This window comes from Gallinula chloropus (genome assembly GCF_964237585.1).
Source record: "Gallinula chloropus genome assembly, chromosome: 15".
Taxonomy (NCBI): Eukaryota; Metazoa; Chordata; class Aves; order Gruiformes; family Rallidae; genus Gallinula; species Gallinula chloropus.
Window position 1 is genome coordinate 5,178,162 of NC_140100.1, and position 26,632 is coordinate 5,204,793.

Here is a 26,632-nt window from a genome sequence, read left to right on the forward strand (position 1 = left end):
AGTGTTGTGTTTCTTTAGAAGTTAGAGCCGTTCTCATCTGTGGGCACCTTCCCTCATTCCTTTCTCCTTACTGCTCTGTAGGTGCAGTTTTTCCCCATGCCACATCCAGAAGCCAAGGCTACTGCACTGCTTACATTAAAATCCCACTAAAGCCTCAGGGTGAAATTCCACATCAGTTTTAATTGACCTAAGTCAGGGTGTTGTGGTTCCTGCCCTTCCTCCACCACCCATTCCCATTCCTTCCCACCAATACCAGTTTATACCATCTGTGGTGAAGACTAATTACTTCTCAGGGGGGGAGGGTTACTTCTCAGCCAGTTTAGCTCCCTGAACCAGCTCACCAGATGAGCACCCACATCAGCAGAAAGGAGGGGACAGGACCACTGCAAGGCTCCCCTGACCCTTGAGGAGGTATTTTTCTTGTTCAAGACAGCACAATCAGCACATCCGACATAAGGAGCTGGGTTTGCTGCTCGTTCCCACACTGGGAGCACTCACCCATGAGGCCTGTCTGCAGTTTTGAGTGGCAGATTTAGGCCCTGGGTATTTATAGTGAAAATGGGCCTCTTGAGTGTTACTATCTGGTTCCCTAAAGCAAGAGGCCAAGTTTGACCTGTGAGCCCATGCTGGAGGACAAGGATTCCCTTGCGGTCGGTACAGTTTGTGCTGTCTTGACTTCCTCCTTGCCATGATGAGACACTTCCTGCCAGGAAGGAGCTGATGGACAATGTCACCCATCAGAGTGCCTCTTCATCATTCCTACAGCCACCCAAAGAATGTCACCCAAAGAGTCAGGCCCTCCCTTTTGCCGCAGGCCCATCTTCAGACTGATAAAGGCCTCTTAATAACAGCCAAGCACAGGGTGACTTGTGTTGTTGCACAAGGATCTCACGTGGCCAGAGATGATCCTCACTCCTCCCAGCTGTTTCTCACCTTGAAGAAAACCACCCTGTGGGGCTCACAATGAAGAAAGTATCCAGAGAACAAGAGGAGCTGGAGCACCATCTGGAAACTGGGTCTCCTCTTCTCCTGGTGGTCTGGGACAGTGATTTGGGCTAATCCTGCCTTACTGGATAGGAAAGCAAAAGACTTAGTACACTAGTAGAAGAGGGAGGGGAAAAGTGAAGCTTACCTACAAGTACATAGCAAACCCATGAGCATGCTGTCAGTGGACATGGTACACTCAAGTACAGAGTTTCACATTTAAGCACAAACTTTCAGGGGCCAGGAGAGCACCACCTTCCCCACAGGAGCTAAGTGCAGCAATTCATCTACCACTTACAGGTAGTTATAGTAGTGAATCAGGGATGCTAAGGCTGAAATCAGCATTACCACAACAGTGTGGTGCTCAAATATGGAGTCTTAGAATATCACCTGGTCAACGGGAACCTCCTTCATGGGTGTTCTGCTCCTAGAGCACCCAACACCACACCATGCCCAGCAGCACAGGCTGTCTGAACACCACATATGTTTATAACCCCAGGACTACAGCCTTTTTTAGCTCCAAAATTTCATACTATTGCTCTTGATCACAGAGCAGGAGCCCTGAAGCATACCAAGTACAGAAGCTGCAGGCATTTTGAGCTCTCTTCTAAACCAAGAGGTGGGTAACACTTGTGCTGCTTGTGCCCCCGGGTTACAGCTGAATGCCCATCATTGATTATCAGAGCTGGAAAGCTGGTAGTTTTTCCCCTTGCCAGATGAAAACCGAGGGCTGGCTGTTTGGTTTGTGTCTGCACAGCACCCAGCCAGTCACTTGATTACTTGGCCCAGTTTCTGGGTTCTGATTCCTACTTCTGCAAGTGACTTCCTCCATTCCCAGGTTCACAAATCCAGTTGCAACTTTCATATCTGCATTCATGGTCACAAAACCAAGCTTGTTGCTGCTGCCTCATAACCAAAAGCATCTCACCCCTAACAGGGCTTTCCACATGTTTTTGTAAGGTAAAAAAACTAAGCAGCACAGAGTCCCTGTGCAATCAACAACTGGATTAAAAAACCCACCAGCTGGGCTGGAAGAGATTCATGACAAGCCATCAGGAGTCCACAAAGCAAACAAACCACACAGCAAGACAGGCAGGAATCTCAGGAACAGGTTCAGTTCTAACACAAGCTGCATCATGGATCAGTCCTGCTGAACTGCTCTGTGAGCTCCTCAAAACCAGAAAGCTTCCCTGGTTTGGGAAAAAGCGTCCATCTTCCAACAACAGCAGGTTTCATTAGCCATTTGAGCATCACAGCTAGTCAAGCTGGTTATAATTGGCTGTAATTAATACTCCTACAAGCTTCCACATTCTTAGGGACTGAATGAGATGGAGAAATACAGGACTGCTCCCTGACCTTGCAAACACTAAAGGAAGTGAAAGGAATCCTCCTGATCTTTAGAAATCAAACATCTCTGATCACAGAAGGGAAGAGGCAAACACCACTGCTGCTGGGAACTGGCTGTGTGCGACCTTGTTTCTTCTGAGGCACCGACCACAACGGCTTCAACCTCAATAAACCCAACTGCAGAGCAAGTTGCTACAGACAGGGGGTTTCCTCTGTCCCTCAAGAAGCATCTTTTTATGCTTATATGTCATTCAGAGCACACGGGGGGGAGGGGGGGGTGTGTGCTAACCATGGCACAGACACAACAGATTTTAGCAATACTGAAAGTGGCCTTCAGCAAGATGCATAAGCTGAATAACCTCATCAAGGGTGAAAGCCAAATAAGCCCCTTGCATTGGAAATCCCACACCTGCCACCAGAAAAACAGTTTGCAACACCTGCAGAGTTGTGCTTAAGAGCACTTTACACTGAGCAGGATCTTAACCACTTGGAAAGGAAGGGCTGTGCAGACGATTTCCCCCACTGAAACCACCAGTCTGACCCTCAAATGAAAACTGACAGATGCTGCTACACAAACACCCTGTGTCTCTTGTGCAGTTACTCTGCTTGCAGTCCACCACAGGCATGATGAAAGGAGTGGGTCTGCATCAGCTTTTTCAGCTTGCACTTGCTTATCCTGAGAAGGAAATGTGAGACCCCCTACTCTGGGCATGGCAAGACCTCCTGTTTTGCTTTGAGATCAGAGCCTGGGGGAGCCAAGAAACTGGAGATGCTGCCATTCACCAGTGCCTCTCTCAAGATGCATTTTAAAGACATAGCTCTGGGTCAAGAGATGTCCAAGCCCTATGCTCCTGAGTCCTAAGAGACCAAAACTAGGAAATCCATCAGCTCACACACCTCTAATGCTCATCTTCCAGCATTCATTATCAACCTCTACTGGTACTGAGATTCTGGACTGGCCAATATTGGGTTTAAGCAGGATGGATGCTCTTATCTTCCCATATGCTGGCTCCCAGCATTGTGCTTCAAACCTGTGTGTACTGGCCTCAGCTTTCACAGATGATATGCATCACTCATGCTGATGCTCAGCTCTCCCAAACACGATGTCAGGTTTCTCCCAAAAGCTCCATCCCTGTATGCCTTTCCCCAGACTCTCCAGTAACTGGCATGTTTTACACCCTCGAGGCTAAAACCTCTACTAAGCCTTGTAGGCAGGTGGCATCCTTTAAGTCTTCAACACCCAGGGGTGCTCTGAGCCTGTCCTACACAGGGAGATTTAAACATATGCTAAAGTGATTTACTGAACCAGCAAATGTCTCTGCCCTGGGGAGCCAAGAACAGTGCAGCTGCAAGTCACTGGAGGCTGCACTGCTGATCCCTGCTGAAGAAGCAACAAGCAGATACCAGCTTGGGCTGCAAACCTCCAGTTGATCCCCTGGTCTCCAGAAGGAGCAAATGCAGGTGCCAGGCTGAAAGGGGGCTGTAGCCCTTCCCCAAGATGGTTTCGAGGGCCTCAAGAGTGACTCCAGCCCTCAATTCTGGCTGTCCCTGCTGCTCCACAGGTTGCCCAAGCTCCTCCAGCCACTTTACGGTGTCCCCAATTCCTTCGCAGCGCTCCTGGCAAAGGGGTAGCAGCCAGCCCCACTCTCCTGCATACTGTCCTCCACTGTGCTTGGAGCTGGAGCTTACCCAAGATCAAACTCTTGCCCTAATTGCTCATCTGAACTCTTACAAGGAATCAGGTGCCCCGTGATTCAAGTCTGGAGAGTCTGAAATCCCAGTCCCTGCAGCAGGGAGGATGAGCAAGGACACTCAGTATGACACATTAAGGAGCCCTATCCCAAACGCCTCTCCAGCACAGCAAGGCACCATCATGAAGCAGTAATATGACAAGACAACACATGGGCATGACACTATTACATCCTACTGTCACCTAATGATTAGCTCTGTGAGCTGGCACAGTGCTTGGACATGCAAAGCTTGTAATGACTGAGGCCATCAGCCAGCCACAGCTCCCTGGCAAAACTCAAAACCCAGTTCCTCTTTCAGCCTGGGAGAGGAAGAGAGGGAAGGAAGGAAGAAGAGAACGAAGCTGCATCTCAGATGCTTGCTGCCTGATGAGTTACATATAAAACATAGACCAGAGTAACTCCCTATATTCCCTTGCTAGAAATTGTGGTGTGTCTGTACGTGTGCATGTGCCATATGGACACAGGAAAGGTTTCATTACCTGTGCTGGTGTTGGTTAGTGCCTCACACCACTCAGTCCAGAGCCCAGAAATGCTGCTCCTTTGCCATCAACTTCATGGGGAGGTGGTGTAGGTCCCCACTTTCCTGAGGATCTCATGAACCCCTCTGCAGAAACAAGCACTGTTGTTCCCAGCACTGCAGGAGTGTTTCTAAAGAAAGCTGTGCCTCAACTTCCCATTTCAAGTGAAGAATTGCCTTGTAGGAGTGCGGCATGTGGCATTTGCTAAAAGAGGCAGAAAGCAAGAACACACATATTGGAGCTATCCCTGGGCAGCTTTTCTTTAAAACAGGTCAGATCCTGGTCTCATTTACACAGGCAGATATCTGGAGAGGCATTGCTGAAATCACCCTGATTTCTACAGCTGATGCATCAGAAATCACCGTCCAACAGACTCCCCGGGGAAGAAACCAACAGTTTTGTTGTGACCTCCCAAAACTTTGCTAAGCCTTTCCTCTTGCCTTGCACAGGCAAACACTCCGCTCAGGAAAGCAAGGTGACAGCATGCTGTACCACCAAAGCAGCAGCTTTGTTTAGCCTGGTGCTCTAAAGGAGGGAAGCAGATGCAGTAGCACGGTATGGGTAGGGACAGGCAAGGCCACGCATGTGGCTTCTGCCTCAACCTTTGAGGCCATTTGCTCATTTCAGACCAAGCAGATGACAGGCTGGGCTGAGCTTCCACAGCTATTTCATTTCTAAACATTTCCTGAAGATGAGCAGCTGGGCAGGGGAAGAGGTTATACTAATGAGGAATGGCTCAACCCTATATCAGGCTTCAGAGAATCCACACCGCCCTGCCACTTCAAAGGCTCAGCTCTGTAGAAAGAAAGGCTGGAGTGGACACCGTGGCAGCAGGAATAAATCAGAATGAAAGCAGAGGCTGGGGTCTGGGAGGGAGGACTCCTGTGTGCATCTCCTCCTGCCCTGCAGTAAAGGGCGGTGTGGAGCCCAGAGCATCTGGGGAATCCACAGCTGCACCTGCATCCGTCTCTGGCCAGACACAGAGGGCTTCAGTGCTCCATCTTCCCTCTGCTTCCTCCCTCTTGTCTTCCCCATCTCTCCCTTGAATAGGCGGTTTCAGGAGGAACACAGTGCCCAGATTCTCTGGGGTTTTACAGCGTATCCGGTGCTCCATGCGTTACCCCGCAGGCCCCGCTCCAGCAGCCTGCCTCCTCCTCCTCCTCCTCCCCTCCAGCCGGCACATGGCCAGCCTGGCTGGGGATGCAGCAACACGCACATCCTCAGCCCAAGGAAGCAGCAGGCAAGCGAGCCTCCTCCCTCTGGCCACTGGCCCGCTGGCCCCGTGGCTGACTCACACCATCTGCCCTGGCACCGACCAAAACCCCACCACACAGGGCTGCTCCTCCTCTGCACACCCGCTCCCCTCAGTGCCACGAGCACAGCTCAAGCCAGCCAAACACACCACAGCAGAGTCCCAGGTCACCTCTGTGCCAGTGCTCCCCCACACCCCTGCCTGGGAAGCATCCCCTGGGCATGTCCCACCCCAGCAGTGATGAGGCACCTGCCCAAATAAGCCCCCACACTCCTCCAGCCAAAGGAGCAGGGTGGGTACGGTGCTGAAGGAGGAACTGTGGGCACTCTTGCCACACTTCCAGAGGAAAGCATGACGTTAGCTGTGGCTTAATTGGTTATTAATAACTTCTTTGTTAACAAGCTAGCCCTATGGAGGAACCGAAATTCGACTGCTTTTCTGGGGGAGAGCACAGCCAGCCCTCCACAAGCCATCATTCACAATTTCTCCCTACATCATTTTTCTTCTTCTCGGAAGCCCCAGCCCTCCCCGGTGAGTCACGGCGGTGACAGCGCGGTCCCCTCACCTACGCACACGTCGCAAGGCTTCTGGGTTGGCTCTTTTTCCTTTTTAAATCCTAGAAAAATAACAGATGCCATCATTGAGGGGGAGGTTCTCAGAATCTGTGCAAGCACCAGGCTGCGTCTGGTTATGACCAAGCTCAGTTCTCTTAAAATGAGCCCTTGGGATCCACAGAGCTCCCCAGCCCATGGGTGGTTACTTGAGCCACCCTGTGCTGCCTGCTCAGGGCGAGGAGCCTTCCTCCACAGGCAAACACTGACAGCAAATAGCCTCCACACCCAAACTCCACTCCTCCCTGTCCCATTTCTTTGGAGCTTCCATTTAAAGGGACCTTTCTGATTTCCCTCCCGTGCCAGTCAAAGCAGCAATGCGACCCTCTCCACATCCATGCTGCTCTCACATGGTGGACTTCCAGCACAAACTGGGGCTATCTCAGGAGATGGCACAGAAATCCCAGGTCCCATGCATACTGCAGCACCAACAGGCCCAGCTTGAGTTAGTACAGAGACCTCACCTTGCCCATAACCAGCCCAACACCAAGGGGGAAGATCAGAGACCAGGCGTCACAGCAATTTCTCACCCCAGAAGCCTCATCAGATACTTCCAGGGCAGCACTCAGCAGAAAACATTGCTGACACAGCTTAGGGCAAAACCAGGGTTGACTCAAATGGGAGCACCCAGCAGGTCCCAGTTACCCCCAGATACACAAGTGACCACAGTAGGGTCTCAGGGCCATACCACAGAGCACAAGAGCTGCTTCCAGCCAGGCACAATCCAAGCAGAGCTGCATGGCTCAGTCCTCTCCAGGTCACACACAGGGAAGCCACAACCAGCTGGAAGGAACACACCTTACAGACACACAGCCCACCTTCCTCTCTTGCAGTGTCCCAGGCTGCCAGGGGACCCATACCAGGGACCAAAAAGAGCCCAGCAACCCCTCCTCACCAGCCCAAACCCAACTAGTGGGCTCCATCTCCTTTTATAGGTCCCAGGGAGATGAGTAGCCTTCAGCTGTTGCTGGCCTTGATGAGTAACTCCATAACAGTTAACAATGATCCTCACCTGAGCCTCCATGGCAGCTGTGTCCCTGAACCAAAACAGATGCAGTCCCTGTCCCCAGAGCCAGGTGCTGGCACTGCTCACATCCACCAGCCCAAAACTGAGTCCCAGGAGCCCTGTGGGAAGCATTTGGTGTGGGTGCCACTAAGGCTGGTGCTCATTGTGTCTGGACTCTCCCTCCTTCACTAAAACAGTGTTTGGCCTGTTCCCAGGAGGCTGGCCCTGGCCACCATCCAAGGCTGCACATCCCCTCGAGGAGGCAGTTTGGCATGACCTGCCTCCTCAGGGACGCTTTCCTGAAGATTTTGGTTGAATTTCACATCCAAGACTTCCAGATTTCCAATCCTTTTCCAGATCTGTCATCAGGAACAGGCACAAGGGTCAAAAGTGAGGTCCCACCACCAACCCCTCACCCTTGGGCTTCCCCGATGGGAGCAGGAGAACATAGTCACACTGCCCATCTCATCTATACCACCTGTACCTCCCCACCAGGGAGACCCAGCCCCATATCTGGAGGCTACCCATGACACAAGGGGCCTCTCATGGCCAAGTTGGACCACGTGTGGCCAACTGGCCCTAGATCTGCTGGTTGACTCTCCTGCAAATGCTTTCCCACTGGTCTGTGGGACGATGAGGGGTTTGGAGGCATCTGATCCTTCCAGCACTGGTAATGCTCTGTACTCAATTACACCAGGGTGTAAATGGTGATGCAAGCTCCTCAGTGTGGGCTGGGCTTTGTAGAGAAGTAGGCTTACACATGGCCCCACAGTCTGTGCCAGGGCAAGGCATTTATTCTGGTGCCCAGGGGCTTACCCAGGGGGCAGCAGTTGGTGACTGGTGTGATGGGTTGCCTGTTCTCCTCCCTTCTTCACCTGCCTCTTCCTCCCCATCACCTCCTATTTCAGGCTCCATCCCCAGCCAAACACAGATCCAGCAGCACTGAGCTGGCAGCACTGGTTCTGCCTTCCCGATGAGGCAAGAGGAGTTACCCCACACCCTGTGCACAGGCTGCCTGCGTGGGTGTGAGGAGAGCGTGGCAACCACCATGGCCAGCCCACAGCACCCAGCAGCCGGCTCACAGCACCCTGCACCACCCCTGGGCCTGGCAGGCAGCTCTCTGCTGCTGGGGACAGAGCGAGCTGGAGGCAAACAGGGTTTCTTGGGAAGGCTGCCCATGGGGGTCACACCAGCCCCTTCTGCAGGTCGCTGGGGTGGTGCCTGGGTCTCCTTTGTGGTGGTGAAGGGGAAGCACAGCACGTGTTGTTGCCAACCTCCAGGCATATCCTTGTGTGAAGGAGCAGGGCCCATCCCTCCCTACACTCTGGGCTCCACGGTGTGAGACAACTCACATAGTCCATCCCTGCTGCCATCTGGATCTGGCTTACACCCCCTCACCTCCTGTCCTCCCCAACCAGCACTGCCATGGCACAGAGAGGAGGCAGGGAGCCCGGGATCACCTCCTTAACAAAGCTCCCCAGACCCACAGCGGAAGAGGAAGAGGTTCCACTCCCTCCCCTTCCTCCCACGTGGGGATTTTGCAGCCAGGTAAACACAGGATGTTGATGAAACAACAAATTTCTGCTGATGGGCTCAGCAGGTTGGGCAACCCAGGAGGCAGCAGGAGCTCCAGGCAGCTCCCAGCACACACTGTGCAGCCCTGGGGGAGCATACAGCATGGAAAGGGCAATGCCAGAGCTGGCTGCACCCCTCTCTGCCTGTCCCTGGGGTCACAAAACTCCCCTGCATGGAGGGAGGAGGCAGCATGGGCAGGTGGTCAAGGCCAGGACAGGGTGGGCTACCTGCTTGGGCTCCCATCCACCCCTGTGCTCCTTTGGGTGAGCCCACTGCACCTTGGGATCTGCTTGCAAGCTGGGCTGATGCCCACAGTGTGCAGCACCTTGCTACAGGCTTTGGCACCCAACCAACAGCAACCACGTGGCACCTTCCTCTGGACACTGGGGATGTGCATGGGGACATGGGGATGGGAGTACAGACCCCCCAGGATCCCACCCTGCTGGGCATCAGCTCAGCACCCACGGCTCATGGCTGGCACTGCAGGGACAGGCTCTTCCCTGCTCTGGTACAGTGTGTGCTGTGCAGAATGTGGCTACTTGGTGAGGCAGGAGAAGGAAGATGGGAGGGGAAAACCCGACTTGTTTTGATGTTTCTTGGATGCCTCAGGCCGGTGGGCAGCCAGCCCTTGGCTCCCAAACTGAGCCTTGCAGGGCTCTGCAGCACAGCCTTGTGGCTGGCAGCCGGGCACCACGGGGGTCGCTGGCTCCTTCTGGGGGTTCTAATGAGCATGAGTAGGTCAGATTTGGGGCTGCTCATGGGCAAGCTGAATGGTTTTCCCAGGGAATGAGACAGGCAGGAGGTGCCAGGCTGTACCTGGATGCCTGTAGCCCTTTCGAGGGCTTCCCAGGAGGCCGTATGATGACGCTTGGGTACCAACCACCACAATGGGCTCTGCTCCCCTCCAAGGACTGGGCATCCTACCCCACTCCATGGCAGTGGGTCAGGATGGGGTACCCAGGGACTGTCTGGACGTTGGATCATTTGAGTCCTGGTTCAGCAATGGGGCTGCAGAGCGCCCTGGTGTCCAGTCCAGCTCAGGTGTGGGTGCTGCAGTCACCCCGCAGTGACCAGCATGCAGCCAGGGACAGGGACTCACGAGTGGGCCACGGGTGAGCCACGAGCGAGCAGAAGGGACCGGGCCCCTGTGCAGGGATCGCGACCAGGGCAGCAGAAAGGAGCCGGGCAAGAGCAGAGGGGATGTGGTGCCGGAGGTGGCCCGACACGAATGCCAGAGGGGCTGCCGGCTTCTCCAGGGAGTCTGAGGAGAGAGATGTGGCGCTGTCACCTGTCCCCAGTGTCCCCAGTGTCCCCCTGGATACTGCTGCCATCTGCTGGCAGGCGCCAATCCTGCTCCGGTCCTGAGTCCAGCCCCCATGCCAAGGCTTGGGGACCCCTCTGTGACCCCACTGGCTTGTGCCCTGCTCCCGGTCACACAGGGCAGCGTGGCACCATGGCATCTCCAGGCCAGACACCCCAAGGTGCCCTCCAAGCCCTCCCTGCTGCAAGCCCAAGGATGCTGAACCCCCAAAACTGCTCCTGGTATCCATCCGAGGCATGGCAGGTGGTCAGCCAGCGTGGACCTGCTCCCTGGGCTGCAGATTTCTCCCATACCAACCTCCTTCCTGCGCTTAAACACCTCCACATCCAGCTCACACCACCCCCAACCCCCCCCCCCCCCCCCCCCCCCCCACTCTATGCCTTTGCAAGCAGATCCCCTGCACAGGGACTAAGTATCATCCAGTTTGTGCTGGTGGATGCAGGGAGAGGATCAGGCCCTTGGCCAGCAGCAGGGTCAGAGCAGCAGCTCAGCTAGGCCTGGTTTCTCCTGGGACCATCCATCTCTGCTCCTTGCCACAGCTGCCAAGTGACAGAGGAAACACACCCTGAGATAGCCGCCTTCCAGCTGCAGCCCCATCCCCTGGGCCTTGCCAGGCCACAGAGATTTGCTGAGTCCTGTCCTGGTGACACATAACGACCCCTTCCCACGCTCTCCCCTGCCCTTCCCAGCCTTCCCAGCTTCCCCTGGGACCAATAGGTCCCAGGGCTGTGCTGGGGATAATCACTGGGGACTAGGTCCTGGCTGGGAGCAGGGACACCCAGGACACACTACACATCCCTCTCCACTTCCCATGGGCACCAACCCCCTGAAAATGGTTTGGCAGGGCTGTTACATGTTGCTTTTTGGATGCACTTGGGAAGTGGAGTTAAGGTTTGGTGGAGGCGAGCTGCCCAGCCACTGTCCCCACAGAAGCCCTTCACCCACTGTGCCTCACCCCTCCCAAGCTGACAGCAGCAGCCTCCTCCCGCTCCTTGCTGGAAAATCCCCAAATCCATGGGCAGGGATTGAGCTGCAGCTGTCCCTGGTTTAATTCCTCACAGCAAAGCAAACCCAGCGTCCAGCAGCTTTTCTGTGTGCTTCATGCCCTGACCCACGCACATGGCAGGAAGACATTCCCCTTGGGAATGATGCCCTGCACGCCATCCCTGCAGACTCAGTGCCCATGAGATGAGAGCTGCAGGAAGTTTGCTTTAGTCTAAAAGAGATATTATTCTTTTTTTTTTTTTTTTTTCCCCCCTAGCGCTGCAAAAGCAAACTGGAAAAAAAATGAACCCCCAAAGGGCCACAACCGAAAACCCAAAGCCCGTCAAACAGTTGTGCTGAAACCTCACTCTTCAGAGCTGGGACTTGCATGTAGTTCTCAGTCTCATTTCCAAAGAAGCTGGGTGTGTGCATCCACCCCATCTCCCTGCACCTCTGCCCATCCCACCCTCCGTGATTTGTTTTTGCCAAAACACCAATTCCCAAGCCACCTTCCAAAGGCTGTGCAGGCAGCTCAGCCCTTACAAACCACCCCAGACTCCCCCATCAGCAGTACCAGCCCGTTGGCCACGCTCTCCAGGCACAAATGCTTCACCCACATCCTCAATCCAGCTGGTTGCCATCCTGATTCTTTCCCAAGCCCTGCCCATGGGCCACCACGGAGGTGATGCCAAATTGTGCTGCCAACCAACGTGACCAGGTCCTTTTCCATCTGGTATCCGGGTGGGCCAACATGGTTCTCCCCCCACACACACCTTTCCAGCACATCTGGGCAGCTGTGCCCGACGGCGGCGTCCCACGTAATGCTCACCGTTTCACCCCAGCAACGCGCTGACATCAGCGCGGCTTCCTGCCTTCCTGCACCGCCGCGCCGTGTGCTCGCCCCGTACCCCCACAGCCCCACGCTGCAGGGTGGCGAGCCCCAGGCACCCCCGTGCCCCTGGCACGGTGAGCCCTCCGGGATCCCTCAAGACTCCCCTGTGCCAGCCAGTGCCATGGAGTCGGTGGCTCTCTACAGCTTCCAGGCGACGGAGAAGGACGAGCTGCCCTTTCACAAAGGAGACACCCTGAAGGTACGTGGGGCAGGGAGGCCACCAGCCATGTCGGGGAGGATTCACCAGCCATGCGGGGTTCAGAGGCTGCTGCTTTGGGGGACAGAGTGGGCACACAGCATGGGGCAATGCTGGTGCTTTCATGGCACCTGGCTTTGTTACTTATTTGGGGCTTTCTGAGGGGTATAAGGAGTATCCTTGAAGTTTTTGGGGCGTGGAGCATCCCCAGCAGTGGTGGGTACCACTCGCCTGTGCCACCAGCCAGATCTCCAGAGAGGACCCAGCTGGGACGAGGTACACGGGGGATGCGGGGACCTGGCAGCAGGGAGCATGTGCCCAATTTCCCCCCGACCCCAGGCACTGGTACAGGCTCTCAAGTGCCACCCTGACATCCCAAAAAGATTCAGGGGGGCTCAAAACATCCCCAGGGGACTATGACCCTGCAATGGGGGTGAGGACATCCACACCCTGCCACAATGCCTGGCCACTTGCCTTGCTCCACGGGGCTGATGCTGAGATGCTGGCTGCTCCTCCCAAACCCCTGACACCCCACAGCTCCCTATGAGTGCGGGCAGCCCTTGGGGAGGGCAAAGGCACGGCCTGGCTGTAACCCAGGGCCCCGAACCCGCCATGCTGTCCCTGCCTCCCCAGCGTGTTTTCCCCATGGCCCCGGCGCCGTGTCCCGGGGTTTCAGATCCTGTTTGCACAGCTGTGCCGGCCCCCGGGCCCCTGCGTGGGAGGCTGAAAAATGGTATCGTGCGGAAGCGGGTGTCAGCAGCCCTGCTCGCACCAGGGAGCGTCCTCCCACAGAGCACCCAGCTGCTTCCAACCTGGGGGGGGGACACGGGGCCCTGGCTGCCACCCCGGATTCTACAGCAATGGATCTTACCATATTCCCTGGGCAGGGGGTTGGGGCAACAACAGGCACCCTTCTGCTGCCAGGACTTGTGGTGAGCGAGCTGGGCTGTGAGCTGAGGAGGGCTGGGGGGAGCAGCCAGCTCTGTGCAGGTGCCCCCAAACACCCCCAAAGCATGTCACCTGTGTCAGAGCCCCCTTTTCCCCAGGTTTTGGTGGGACATGTGGGGCCTGGGGAAGCGATGGGGGTCCCACTTGCCCCCTCTCCAAGCTGACACTTCCCTACTCCCGTCCTCCCCTAGATCCTCAACATGGAAGATGACCAGAACTGGTACAAGGCCGAGCTGTTTGGCTGCGAGGGCTTTGTCCCCAAAAACTACATCAAGGTCAAGCCGCACCCGTAAGTACTGTCCCACCATGCAGGGAAGGGGGGGGCTCAAAGCCCCTCTCTGATAGCACCCAGCAGCACAGCAGCATCCTCTCCCACCACCCAGGCAGAGATCCCAGTGGTGCATCCCAATGCCCAAAGGTCTGCCACGAGCCACCATAGCCCCACACATAGGGAAACCGAGTCAGGGAGCGATGCAGCATCAATGGGGTCAGTCTGCCATTGCCACCCCAGCCAGAGGGGACGGGAGGCAGCAGCCTGCCCACGTGCCCCTGACACGCAGCACTTCAACCTTTGCACCAGGCTGCCCGCTAAATAAATGATAACTGGGGAACAACAAAGTGTTACGGGATTACAACTGCATTAGGCACAATCCTATTACCATGTTATTAAAGCCCAGCGTAATCCATCCCTGTTTTAACCTGTGCTTTCTGTATCATTATCCCCTGGTAAATCACATTTAAATGCCATAGCAAAACCTGCTTGGGGCTGCGGCTGGGGAGCGGGAACGCGTGGGCTCGGGGCAGCCCGGGGCACATCCCGTTGTCTCTCCAGGTTCGGTTAACAAGCTGGGACGGGCAAAATCTCTTCCATGCAGTACCTGGAGCGCTGGCACTGGGAGATGCTCCATGCTAAAGGCTGTGGCTGATGCATCACGGAGCTATTTTAACAGGTAGCAGAAGGGCTCTGAGGGCTGGGACTCCCAAATACACAGACAGGGACAGGAGATGGGGACTCTGCTCCTCCACCTTGTTTCATGCAGCTCCCAGCAATGCAAGCAGGAAGAGTTTCTTCCCAGCACAGCTCCTGGCAGAGCTGTTCCTACGTGGGGGCTTGGGATGCAGTTGGGGGACAGGCAGAGAAGTGAATGACGAGGCAGATGATGCGGCGAGCCGGGTGACAGGATGCGGTCTCGACTGTCAGCAATGCTGCATGGATGAGGCAGTGTATGGGACACACCTGCACCCACAGTGCACCACAGTCCTCCCCTCTGTGTGAAAGCACCGTGAGAAATCAGAGAGGGGGGGCAGGAGGGGAGAGGGAAAGGAGAAACCACTGTGGAAGGTGTTCCCAGCTCTATGGGGAGCCCAACCAGGACCCTGCTCCCACCAGCACCAGGGCTCTTGCTGCCTCCATCCTGCAGGGTGGGGATGTGGCACTGGGGTGCCCTGGGTGTGGAGGAGGTGCACACAACTCACCCCGCTGCCCCTCACAGGTGGTACGCAGGGAGGATCTCTCGGCACCTGGCAGAAGAGCGGCTCCTCAAGTGCAACCACCTGGGAGCCTTCCTGATCCGCGACAGCGAGAGCACGCCGGGGGAGTTCTCCATCTCCGTCAAGTAAGTGGCCGTGGGATGCAGACAGTCCCTGATCAGCATGGGCAGGGAGACCCCACAGCCCTGGCTTTGGGGACTGAGGGCATCAGGCTGCCGCCACGCATGCTCCCCACCGTGGTGCTGGGGAAGGGACAAGCAGCCTGCCCAGGGCACCTCGAAGTGGCTGGGGGCTGCGGAGCTGTAGCACCCCTGCATCCAGACGCAGCTTTGTACGGGGCCTTCCTCTCCTTCCTCCCCTCTGCAACCTCACGCCCCGCCTCCATCCCCTCTGCTTGCTGCTCCCTGCCTGCACGGCCGGGCTGCATCACTCACTCGGGGGTCCCTCGCTGGGCACCCCCTAAGTACAGCCCTGTGGGTGATGGCGAGGCTGGGGCCAGGCTGCAAGCGCAGCCCAGGGGATGTAGCTTGGAGGAACCAGTTGCCCAGAGCATCCTCAGGGATGAAGGAAGGCCTGCATCACCCCAGTGCCACGGGGCTGATGATTCTGGCACCGCCAGCCAGGGCTGTATGAAGGTGGCGTGCCAACAAGCAGAGCCTGTCCCCAGGCCTCTCACCCCATTGCTGCCCCTTCCCTGCCTGGGGCCGGGGTAGCAGGAGCCAGCCCCAGGCCAGCCAGGCACTTTCTCACGCTGCTAATCTCTAATTAAGCATTTAAGGAGGTTCTTGCCCATAATGAAAGGGAGCCGTGTTCCGCTGTGCGTCACCAGCACGGCTGGGTCCCTGCCCCTGCCCAGGGGCCTGGCAGCAGCTGGTCCCCACAGTGTGGGCATCCCAAACTGCCAGCCCCAGGTACATACCGAGGGGGTGCCAGCACACAGGGATGGCAAAGGAAATCTCAGTCTGCACCATCCTCCTGTGGCTTGTGAGTCCACAGGGGTGTGCAGGGGATTTGGGAGCCCAAACCCAGCCTTCACCCACGATGCCAGAAGGGAAGCTGGGTACTGGCAGCATCCTGGAGCCTGGGTAACAACTATCCTCCTTCCACAGCTATGGGCAGCATGTCCAGCACTTCAAGGTTCTCAGGGAGAAGAACGGCAAATATTTCCTCTGGGAGGAAAAGTTCAACTCCCTCAATGAGCTGGTGGATTTCTACAGGACAACCACCATTGCTAAAAAGCAGCAGGTCTTCCTCCGGGATGAGGACCAGACCCAGGAGGTACCATCAGGGGAAGGGGCCATGGGGATGTGCAGGGGTGGGATGTGGGGTGATGGCATGGCTGGCAGCGAGGCCAGGCTGGGAATCAGTGTCTGACCACCTTTGGGATCCCCCAGCTGCTCTCACCTCGATATGATCCATGGGGAAACCGAGGCACAGGACAGGTCTGTGGGTCAGTAGCACTCTCCTGGTTTTGCTTCACCCCAGACTGTGCTCATGGGGAGGTGTCATGGGGCTGCAGCTCCCAGGGGATGGGGATTTCCTCCTGCCTGAGCTTTCTCTGCCCTTCCTGGCTGGCCAGGGGACTCTGACAATGACCAAGAAACATCAGAGAAGGACAAAACTGAGGAAAGCAAATGGTTAGGCACAGACCAGAGACAGAGGCCAGGCCCTGCTGGGTGCAAGCTCCCCACTGCCCTTGAATCAAGCATCCCAGGGATCCAGTCCCCAACCCCTGCACGAGTTCCCCTCAAGTCTCAGCTCCCCTGGCCATGGTGTCCCTGCAGAAGGGGACATCCTGGGACCCTGCAATTCCCAGCTGGAACTTGGCCCCACACTCAGGCTGGGCTCAAGGCAGTGTCGGGCAGAAGGGGTTGGAACATCCCCAGACAGGCAGCGCCATGGGGAAGCTGGCAGGGTGAGGAGAAGCCACCACCACAGCTCAGCAGGGCTGGGCAGAGCAGCTTGCCCTGGGCCCACACTGCTGTCCCTCGGGCTTGGACAGGGTGTAGCCAGCTTCAGGCAAGCTCTGGCAAAGCCCAGCCCTGTGGCAGCAGCTGTGGAGGCAGCGAAACTGGCCCTGGGAGCTGGGCTGGGGTGGCTTCAGCACCTGGAGGGACCCAGGAAGAACCCAGAAAGCAAGGAGTGCCAGCAGCCTCTGAGGGGCAGGGTTCCCCAGAGGAACCCATCTCTCCTCTCTGAAGCAGCAGGAACAAGGAGCCCCATGGCCTGGGATGCTCCCCTGCACCCCAGGGCTGTCTCCAGCACTCCAGCTCTTCCCATGGCAGGATTTCTCTAGCTCCCATTCGAGGGTATCCCAGCACCCTCAAATGCTTTGCCCTCTCCCAGGCTGGCTCCCATTTGGGGGTATCCCAGCACCCTCAAATGCTTTGCCCCCTCCCAGGCTGGCCCTCACAGCGCGGTAGCACCGCATCCCCACCACCAACCTGTGCCTTCAACTTCCCTCCAGGTGAGGAGACCCAAATTCGTGCAAGCCCAGTTTAACTTCTCAGCCACCGACGGCTCCCAGCTGCCCTTCCTCCGCGGGGACATCATCGAGGTCCTGGACTGCCCCGACCCCAACTGGTGGCAGGGGAAGATCTACGGGCGCATTGGCCTCTTCCCCCGCAGCTACGTGCACCCCATCCGCAAGTGAGCTGCCGCCGGCGCTGCGGGCGAGCGGGCAGGACCGCAGCCCCCCGCTGCCCCCCCACTCACCGGAGCTGCTTTGTGCCTGCACATGGACTGTGCCTCCCTTCGTCCCCACAGAGAGTGCCTGTCCCCATGCCAGGCTGCCAGCGCATGAGGTCCCAGTGCCACGTGGGTTGTGCTGGAGGTAGAGGCCAGGCTGGTGATGATCCCAAATCCAGGGGCTCCGGCACCCTGAAACATCAGCCACAGCTCTCCCAGCTCCCCCCAACCCAGGACACCTCCGCTGCCCCCAGTGCTGACATCACCTCTCACTGTGGGCTGGCAGTGGTACTCAGCAGGGAGGGGGCACAGAGCATCGAACCAGGGCCAGCAAAGCTTCCTCAGAGCCACAACCCATCAACGCAGGGAAAGAGCACGTGGGCTCCCAAACCTTTGGTCCTCTCCAGACCCTACAAGCAAAGCCAAGGAGGGCTGCAGGCAGCCAGGATGAGACCAGGCTCGGTAACTCCATGAAGGGGTATCAGGGTGCCAGGGAAGGCTGATCCGGGGGGATTCAGTCCTGTGGGTGCTGTTCACAGCTGCAAATTGTGGCGCTTTCTAATTGTTTTATTTAGAGCTAGTAAAGTGTGTTTGGGTGACGCCCTCGAGTGTGGCCGCTCCTTTTCCGGCTCTGCCACAGTGGTCCTGAGTCTGCCTGTGTTCACACACCTACTGCATCACCATGGTTCTGTTCTCTCCTGCACCCCCCCTTTTGCCCACCCTGATACTTTGCCCTAGAACCCTCCCAGGGACTTGCTGCCCCCAAAATGCTCCCACACTTGGGATACACGTGGGACCCACAGTGCTGAGAACGCCCAGCTCATCACACCAGTAGATTTAAACATCCCATTTCCCAAATGTGACAAATAAAAACTATCACCTAAGCCCCCATTTCTGCCCCCCCTCCCAATAGCTTTCTTCCCCCCAGGGGCTGGAGGGCCCCTAGGCAAAATAAGCATAGCAGAAAATATTGACACACATCAGGACGACGGCGTTGATGCCACAGACGTGGGCCCAGAAATGGGGCTCTGGGGCATCCCTGAGGGACATGGCCTGGGATCCCTTGGCCTTTGATGGCTGCTGAGCACCCAGGGCAGCTGAGCAGGAACCTGGCACAGAAAGACAGTGTGGGGGACAGGGGGCCACAGGTACCCCCACCTCCCCCATGGGTGGCACAGCCCTGGGGAAACTGAGGCACGGGGCCTGCTACAGGCAGGGAGCGGGTGGTGCTGGGGATGCCTCCCCTGCCAGACACTCACCATCGGGGGGGCCCTGGGGTGTGCCGTTCACGGAGGGGTGGGGGGGGTCCCGTGAGAGAGTCCACCAGGTGAGATCCTTTAGCTGGAAAACAAGGAGAGATTTGATGAGAAAACCACCCCCAGCCAGACCCCCACAGGGTGCAACTGGGTGACACCAACATCTCCAGCCAAGGAGGTCTGGTGACTGACTGCAGCCGTGGGGGCCAGGGTGAGGAGTCCCGGGTGTCCTGCTCACCTGGGCTGGGGGTGGTGGGGGGGTCAGCAGGCTGCCCACCACCACCACGGTGCCCGTGGCGGCACACAGCAGCACGGCAAAGTGCAGGTAGTGGATGTCAGCGAGCAGCCAGGGCCGCTGGTCAGGGTCCCCACAGCGGGGCATGGGGTGTGCCAACTCCAGCCCCATCCTGGCCAGCCCCAGCATCAGCCCTGCCATCAGGCCCCAGAAAGCTCCCTGCAAAGCAAAGGTCCATGAGGGGTGGCTGGAAGGGGGACAGCCGCCCCATGGGGGATAACTCCTCCTCCAGCCAGACCCAGGAGGGGGTCGAGTGGCCCCTGTGTGTTGGGACAGCACCCTGCACCCCAACCAGCCAAGCCCTGGCCCAAACCTGCACCCCCTTGGTCAGGGAATGTCCCCTGTAAGACACGTCAGCTGTGTCATGCTTGGTGGCCATGCACAGCAGCACCTTCCTCCTCCTCCTCCTCCTCCTCACACCAGCCACCCACCAGCTCCCTGGGGAAATGCTGACAAGGCCCAGTTCCTCCAGCATCGCCTCTTCCTTTCCTCCTCCTGACCTCCTGAGCCCCACCAGGTTCCAGGAGCAGGGTGGGCAGGGAGGTGTTGGCAGCAATTCGTGTCCCAGGGGCACCCCAGGCATGTACCTGCTCGTTAGCTCGGGGCCAGAAGACAGCCAGGATGAAGACAGCAGTGACAGGAGGAGCCAGGTAGCTGGTGACAGCCTGGATGTAGACATAAAGCTGGCCACCACTGGAGCTCTGCAGGATGGGGATCCAGACCACGCTGAGGGCCACCAGCACCACCGTGACCACCCTGTGAGCGGCAGCAATGTGGTGCAGTGGGATGTTCCTGTCCCACCCACACCTCCTTGTACCCATGGCATCACCATGGCACTCATGTGGGGTGGGACGTCCCTGGGGTCAGGGGTTGGGTCCCAGTGCCAGAGCAGAAGAGCTGGCCGGGGGATGCTGGAGGGTGGGTGGGAGGATGCTCACCTGCACCAGGTGACACTCCTGAGGCCCCAGGAGATGTGAATTGTGTGAATGCCAACCCCATCCCAGGCAAGAGAGCATTCCCTGGGCCCATACCCAGCCCTGGGGTCTGGGGGCTGCTAAGCTGGCCCCCTCCATGGGAAACACTGAGCAATGGGCACTTTTGCTATGAAACTCCCCCGCTGCAGAGGCTGGGTGCTCTGGCCAGACGTGGGGGATGTTCTCAGCACCCCTGCATCTGCCCAACACACCCAGCTGAGACACAGGGACATGGGCTGAGCTGCCCCATGCTCAGTTCCCCCTGGCCAGGCTACAACAGAGGGGTGCATCTGTCCCCAACACCACTCTGTCCCCAGATGCACCCCAGTGGCACCCTCCTCCACAGCAAGAAGGATCGGCCAGACCCTACATTTTTGGGTGCAGTCTGTGCAGGCAGGCTAGGCAGGACACGCCCCAAAAGTCCCCATATTTATAGCTCAGCCAAGTTTATCTATAGCTTCACAGATTTACCTACATCTCCATCTGCTCGTCTCGGAAAGCAGAAGTAGGAAAAAATAAAAGATGCAAAAGCAACGAAAGCACCCCCAGCCCAAGCCCCCCCCTGCCTGACACGCTGGAAAGAGGAAGAAAAACACACACCCCAACCCATGGGGTAGGAGAAAAACCCCACATTCAGCATATCTTTGAGCCACAGATGATGCTGAAAGGTCACGGGGGAAGTGGAGGAGTGTCTGAGCATGCTGGGGAGCTCGGGGGTGCTGGGCGGCTGTCGACCCCCACCACAGGTCAGGATCCAGGCAGGGATGGACAGCAGAGCCCTGGCACAGCCTGCTGCAGGGACCTCAGGGGCTTTTTGGGGAGGATCAAGTGGTCTCAGCACCGTGCCGTGACACAGAGCTCGCACCAAACACCAGTGGGGATTTCCAGCCAGGCAGCGTGGCCACGATGGAGCTCAAATTCCCCAAGAACCAGGAGTTCTCTCTGGTCCACAAGCAAATCCCTTCCCTCCCCTTGCTGAGCCCACCAGGGCATGGGGTGGGGAGGAAGGGGGGTGGGGAGGCTGGGATCCTCCCCATGACCCCTCAGAAGCAACCCTGAGCCACACATCCCCATGCTGGCAGGTAGGAGGACCTCTACCTCACAGCCTGAGCAGCTTTCTATTCCTCTCCAAACCATCCCTCGTTGGCCGTATTCCCGCAGGGCCATTTGGCAGCAGCAGCTCCCTGCTCCCACAGGCTGCCCGATGCTCTAATGAATCCCTTGGGATCAGCTGCAGCAGCGACTCCTGCCCGGGGCAGGCAGAGCTCTTCGCAAACACTCCTTAATCATCCCAGTGAAAGCTCCCCAGCGACATTATGCTCCTTGTCACCAGCACCCAAGCCAGCGGGAGAGGTGAGGCAGGCCCTCAGAAGGGCACCCCAGTTCCTATGGGGGAGCAGAGCGGGACTGTGGTTCCCTGGGATCAACGCCCATCCCCTTTCCCGCCCTCCAGAGACAGAGGATGCCAAGAGGTGTCTGTTCCCAGAGCTGCTGGCCCAGCCAACCCTCCCCGCGGCCCAGCCAAAGCCCTGACCCAGATTTGCTGCTTGTCATTGTCCGCCGGGCGCAGAGGACACTCCCCGCGCTGCCCGGCTCCGCACCGGGGCATTCCCCAGCGCTGAGTCTGCCGCCCCGAGCACAGCACCACGGGCGGGTATCCAGGCACCTCGCTGTAGCCCGGGAGCAGCCAGGGCATGTGCCAGCAGCACTGCCCTTTACCGCCCAGCGAAGCCCCGGTACCCTCTGCTGGGAGCAGCTGTTGGCTTTTCCCTGGGGAGTGGGGCTGGAGGTGATGAGGGAGAAGCTTGGTGCCAGGCACAGTCCTGCCCCTCGGAACACACTGTCTGCCTTCCCAGCACTTTCATACGTAGACTAATCCAAGGGCTTGTTCTCCTTCCAGAAGCTGGGCTGAGCACGGGCATTTTGCAGGCTCCCAGGCACCAAAGGCCTGGGATGGAGTGGCTCCACCAGCCCCCCGAAAGCCCCAGTCCCTACCTGCCCACCAAGAGCAGCTCTCGCTCGCCAGCCCCTGGCCTCAGCTTCTGCCAGATGTCCATAGTGAAGAGCGTGCTGCTGCTGTTGAATACAGAGGTCAGGGATGACATCAGCGCGGCCATCATCACGGCGATCATCAGACCCCGAAGGCCTGGGGGAGAGAGAGAGACCGTCAGGGAGCAGCAGAGCTGGAGGCAAAGGGCCAGGGCAGCCCCAATGCTTGGCCGGAGGATAAAGCTTCACCCTGCCCAGACACACACCAGGATCTCCCCCCCCTCAGGGCAGGGACTGGGTTTGGCGACACCCGGCTGCACCCCAGGATGCTGGACCCTATGCTCCCCTGGGGTCACCTGCATCCCCTGGCCTCGCTGCTGGGGGCACATGTGGAGGTGCTGAAGGAGATGTCCCCTGTGTGAGCCCACCCAGACCAGCTTTGAGGACACCTCAAGGGCTGAGCCCCAGGGTGCAGCAAAGCCTGGCAGGAGATGGAGCCCCCCCAACCTCCCACCTACCCACCTACCACTGGGCATCAGCTCGACCACCAGCTTGGGGTAGGCGATGTTGGAGCAGCCCACGGCGGCCCCACACACATGGGTGCACTCCTCGGGGTCCACACAGGCCACAGCATCTGGGGGACAGAGAGTGGGTGATGTGCCAGGACCCTTCACAGGGTGAGACCTCCCGCTCCCCTGGCACCCTCACCTATCAGGCTGGACATCAGCCCCTCACTATCACCACGGCACCCAGACCTTGCCAGGGGCCCAAGGGAAGAAGCAGGGAGGACATCCCATATGGAGATCTGCCTCCCCCCAGCTTCAATGTCCCCACGCAGGCAGGATCCAGCCCCGCAGCATCACCCTCACCTCCTACATCACACCCAGCCCAGCTCTGCTCCGAGCTCTCCCAACATTAGAGCCAGTGACAGTTGCCCAGGGGGAGGCTCCAAAGCTGGGGAGGGGCCGCACTGGGACCTGGGGGCTACAGCCGAGCCCTTGCAGGCAGGTGCTGCCCATCCCCACACACGGGGCCGAGCGGGTTCGGGCACCGCTGGGGCAATTACCTGTGCGTGGGCAGCGCCCAGCAGCTCTCCGGGACGCACGGGCAGCTCGCCAGGACCGTCAGTGACCAATTACCTCTGTGTCTCACCAGCGCTGAACCCCTTTTTATTGTTATGCTCATAAAGCATTGAAATAGATGGAAATGAATGTCAGGCATAAATATGGATGGGGTGCCTGCCTCGCCGGTCGGCAGCCTGCTGCCAAGGAGCCCTGGGAGCAGCAGGCGATCCCCACACACAGCTGGGAGCATCGCCCTGGGCCTCCTGTATGGTGACCCTTGCTAAAGTGGGGGGCAGCCCTTAGAGCCCCCTCCCAGCAGCAGCAGCTGGGGAAGGCAAACAAAAGCTGGTCACTCTTTGGGGTGTTCATTAGCATGGAGTGCAATGGGTGGGGTGCAATGGGGATGCAGTCGGAGTCCAGCACAGGGTGAAGGCAACAAACAACAGGCAATGTTCAGCACATCCCAAGGATGCTAAAAGAGTCAGGCCACCTTTCCCCAGGGTTCAACTCAGTGTACAGGCTGCAGTGGCTCTGTCCTCCAGCAGCTGTGAGTAAAGCTGCTGTCACTGCCCCATGCCTCAGTTTCCCTCTCCCTCAAACACCACGTTGTGCACGACTCCATGCAAATGGCTGGTGGCCAGCAGGTGGAAGATACTCCAGAGGAAAAAGCAGTGTCTGGGTGTCACACCTGCTCCAGGGCTCAGCTCTGCCACAGAATCCCTCAGAGGGACACAGGAGCATGAGGGCAGTGGGAGCAGAGCCTGGCAGGGAAGCTAGAGACCCCGTGTTGGGATCAAAGCCCAGTGCCATATCCTGCTGCCTCACTTTGTTATTAGGCACTCTCCAATAGATGGGAAATTAATTAGGAACTTGTAATTAATGCTTCCACCTGCAGCCGGGAGGAGCCAGCTCCAGTGCTGGCTTCAGGAGCGGGGCTGTGGCGGTACTGGGTGCTCCCTGTCCAGCTGGACCAGCCCGGGGCAGGCGAGCAGGACCCCTGCCACAGCAGGGACTGACCTGCCCGGCCAGGGGACAGTCTGCCAGCCCACAGGGTATGACAAAGGAGCTGCTGGCTCTTGGGTTGGGTGCCGAACTCAACACGTGGGGCAGACACCTGGTCCTCTGTCCCCAGAGGGGGAACATGGGCATCTCTGCCCCACGCAGGGGTCCGGCGATGCTCCAAGTATGGGGCTCTGCAGTCCCAAACTGCCTCCCTAACCCAGCCATAGAGGCCAGCACATCGCACGACAGACGTGGTGCCACGTTTACACCGTCATGTAATAAATCATACGTACACACCCTGCTAAAGAGACCGTAAATCTCCTCACACAATGAAACCAGAGTCAGGTAGGTACAACTGCAGCACGCTCCGGCCACACCACGCACACCCACACGCCGGCCCTGATCCAGGGCATCTCCCAACCTTCCTGGGGTAGGAAGGGGGGACAACAGCTGAGGAGGAGGTCTCAGAGCTCCCCCATGGGTGCTGGCCAAGTGCTCAGCTCTGTCAAGTTTACTGTCCCAGGTGGAACTCCACCAGCACAAAGGGACACCACTGCTTGCTCAGCGGGAATAGGATTTCAGCCAAAATACCTCCAGTTTTATCTCCAGCACCCTCAGTCTCTGCTGCACCCCTTCCTGCCCAGGTCACAGCGCAGATGATGTAACGTCCTGTCACTGGGAAGTCCCCACGGCATCGCCACAGCCTCTCCACAAAGTCATCGTCTCCATCCAAAACGCCTCCTGAGCCCATATTTGATGAGAGCCAAGCACTTCCTTCCTCCTTGTGTCCTGATCTCAACATGCAGCTGTCACATCCCTCCATCCCCACGTCCCCTGTCACCATTGCTCCCTCCTGCCCACGGCAGAGCAGAGCTGGGCACAACCCAGCACACAATGTCATTGATTTTGCCAGCCCTTTCCAAGCATTCACACAACCCCTTTTCCTCCAGTGCAAGAGGAGAAAAGCCAGCGTTCCCCCTCAGCAGCCCACTGCTTTCACTGAAACCTGGGCAGGTACCAGCTCAGCCTGCCACAGCCCAGCTTTGAGAAAGCCCAGCTGGAGTTTCTCCCCTCTATGCAGATTTCCGACTCCTTTGTCCTCCCAAATCCTCCCCGGGCTCAGCCCTTCGCTGTGACACGCACCCCAGCCAGGGACAGTGCAGCAGGGATGCTGCACGGCCACCGTGCCTGCAGAGAGGAGCCCTTTGATGGCCGAGTGCTGGGGCAGACAGGCAGCTTCGCCCTGGGAGCCTGACTCAAGCTGGGCTCTCATTTACGCGGCTGCGAATCCAGCTGAGCTGCTCCAACGCCAGGCAGCGAGACGCAGCCCCTGGCACTTTCCCTTTTTGCATCGGTGCAAGAATCTGACCCCGATTCCTGAAATTCATCTGTAGCTGAGTTTCCAAGTGTAAAGCTCCGTATTTCTGGTTTGTGACACCCAACTGATGGATCCAGGGTGGGGTTTTGCCCATCTCCCAGTTATTAACGTGATCTGCCACAGCGACATCGAGTGCTGGGACCGCAGGGCTCCTGCAAACCTTGTGACAAAGCAGAAGAGAGTTTAGAAGAGAATATTCTATTTCCTACCCCATCACCCATCCCAACTCCTTGACCACTCCAGGGCTGACCAAGCCCAACCTGTGATTAAGGGCATTGTCCAAATGCCTCTTGAACACTGACAGGCCTGGGGCATCGACCACCTCTCTGGAAGCCTGTTCCAGTGCCTGGCCGCCCTCTCAGTAACGAAATGCTGCCTAAGGTCTAATCCCCAACCCCCAGTGCACCTTTGAACCATTATGGCAGCTGTGACCTGGTGCCACCACACAGGACACGCCTGGGATCCCAGCTCCCACACTAGCACCCAGCTCCTCGTTCCCAGCACAGCAGAGGTTAACCAGGAGGCAAAGCCACTTTCCTGGGAAACACTGACCTCCCAGCCAGCACGCTGGGAGAGGGAAAGATTTCAGGAGACACACGCTGTATTTTTAAAGGCAAACACCCAAATCTCTCCCCAGGCCCCTCCACACCCCTCAACCTCCCACATCCACACGGTCCCAGGGGACTGGAGGGACGCATCAGCCGAAGGAGTTAATGCGCAGGAGGGCTGGGAATTGCGAAGGGAGCATGTGACTGCAGGTGGGGCAGGGCGGAGCGATGATGAATCACTCTCTTTGCTTTTCCTCTTTTCACTTCTTGCTGTTACCTGTCCGGCACACTGGCAGGAGCTCCAAATAATCGACCTGCCAGCCGGGGCGATGCACAAGAGGCTGACGGAGGCGTTGGATGCCACGAAACCCACCGGCTGACCCAGTTCTCCCGGAGCGATAACCACGGACAGCTTTCGGGCTGAGAAATGCCGCTTTTCTCTGCTCTTTAGTAAGCTTGGGGTTTGTTTGTTTTTCCACTTTTATGGTATTATTGCTGCCTTGGAGGATGAGAAGGTTGTGGACCTGGAGATAGAGGACCTTCACGGTGGTCCACGTGCACC

At 57.7% G+C, this 26,632-nt stretch overlaps 2 protein-coding genes across 2 annotated transcripts in view; one reads left to right on the forward strand and one right to left on the reverse strand.

Annotated features, from left to right (window-relative positions):
- Positions 1–12,362: 12,362 nt before the first annotated feature.
- Positions 12,363–17,529, forward strand: GRAP (GRB2 related adaptor protein; the record flags this gene model as incomplete). Its single annotated transcript, XM_084271094.1, has 5 exons — positions 12,363–12,440; positions 13,577–13,674; positions 14,879–15,001; positions 15,986–16,154; positions 17,344–17,529. The coding sequence occupies 5 exons, from the start codon at positions 12,363–12,365 to the stop codon at positions 17,527–17,529; spliced, it is 654 nt and encodes a 217-aa protein (XP_084127220.1).
- A 977-nt stretch (positions 17,530–18,506) lies between these two features.
- SLC5A10 (solute carrier family 5 member 10) overlaps positions 18,507–26,632 on the reverse strand; it is a gene marked incomplete at both ends in the record, with an annotated part of 39,879 nt that continues 31,753 nt past the window's right edge. Inside the window, 6 exons of the mRNA XM_084271329.1 lie at positions 18,507–18,673; positions 18,824–18,905; positions 19,059–19,274; positions 19,703–19,871; positions 22,085–22,235; positions 22,605–22,712. Of these exons, the coding sequence (XP_084127455.1) occupies positions 18,507–18,673; positions 18,824–18,905; positions 19,059–19,274; positions 19,703–19,871; positions 22,085–22,235; positions 22,605–22,712 (893 nt within the window). The remainder of the gene's footprint in view (positions 18,674–18,823; positions 18,906–19,058; positions 19,275–19,702; positions 19,872–22,084; positions 22,236–22,604; positions 22,713–26,632) is intronic.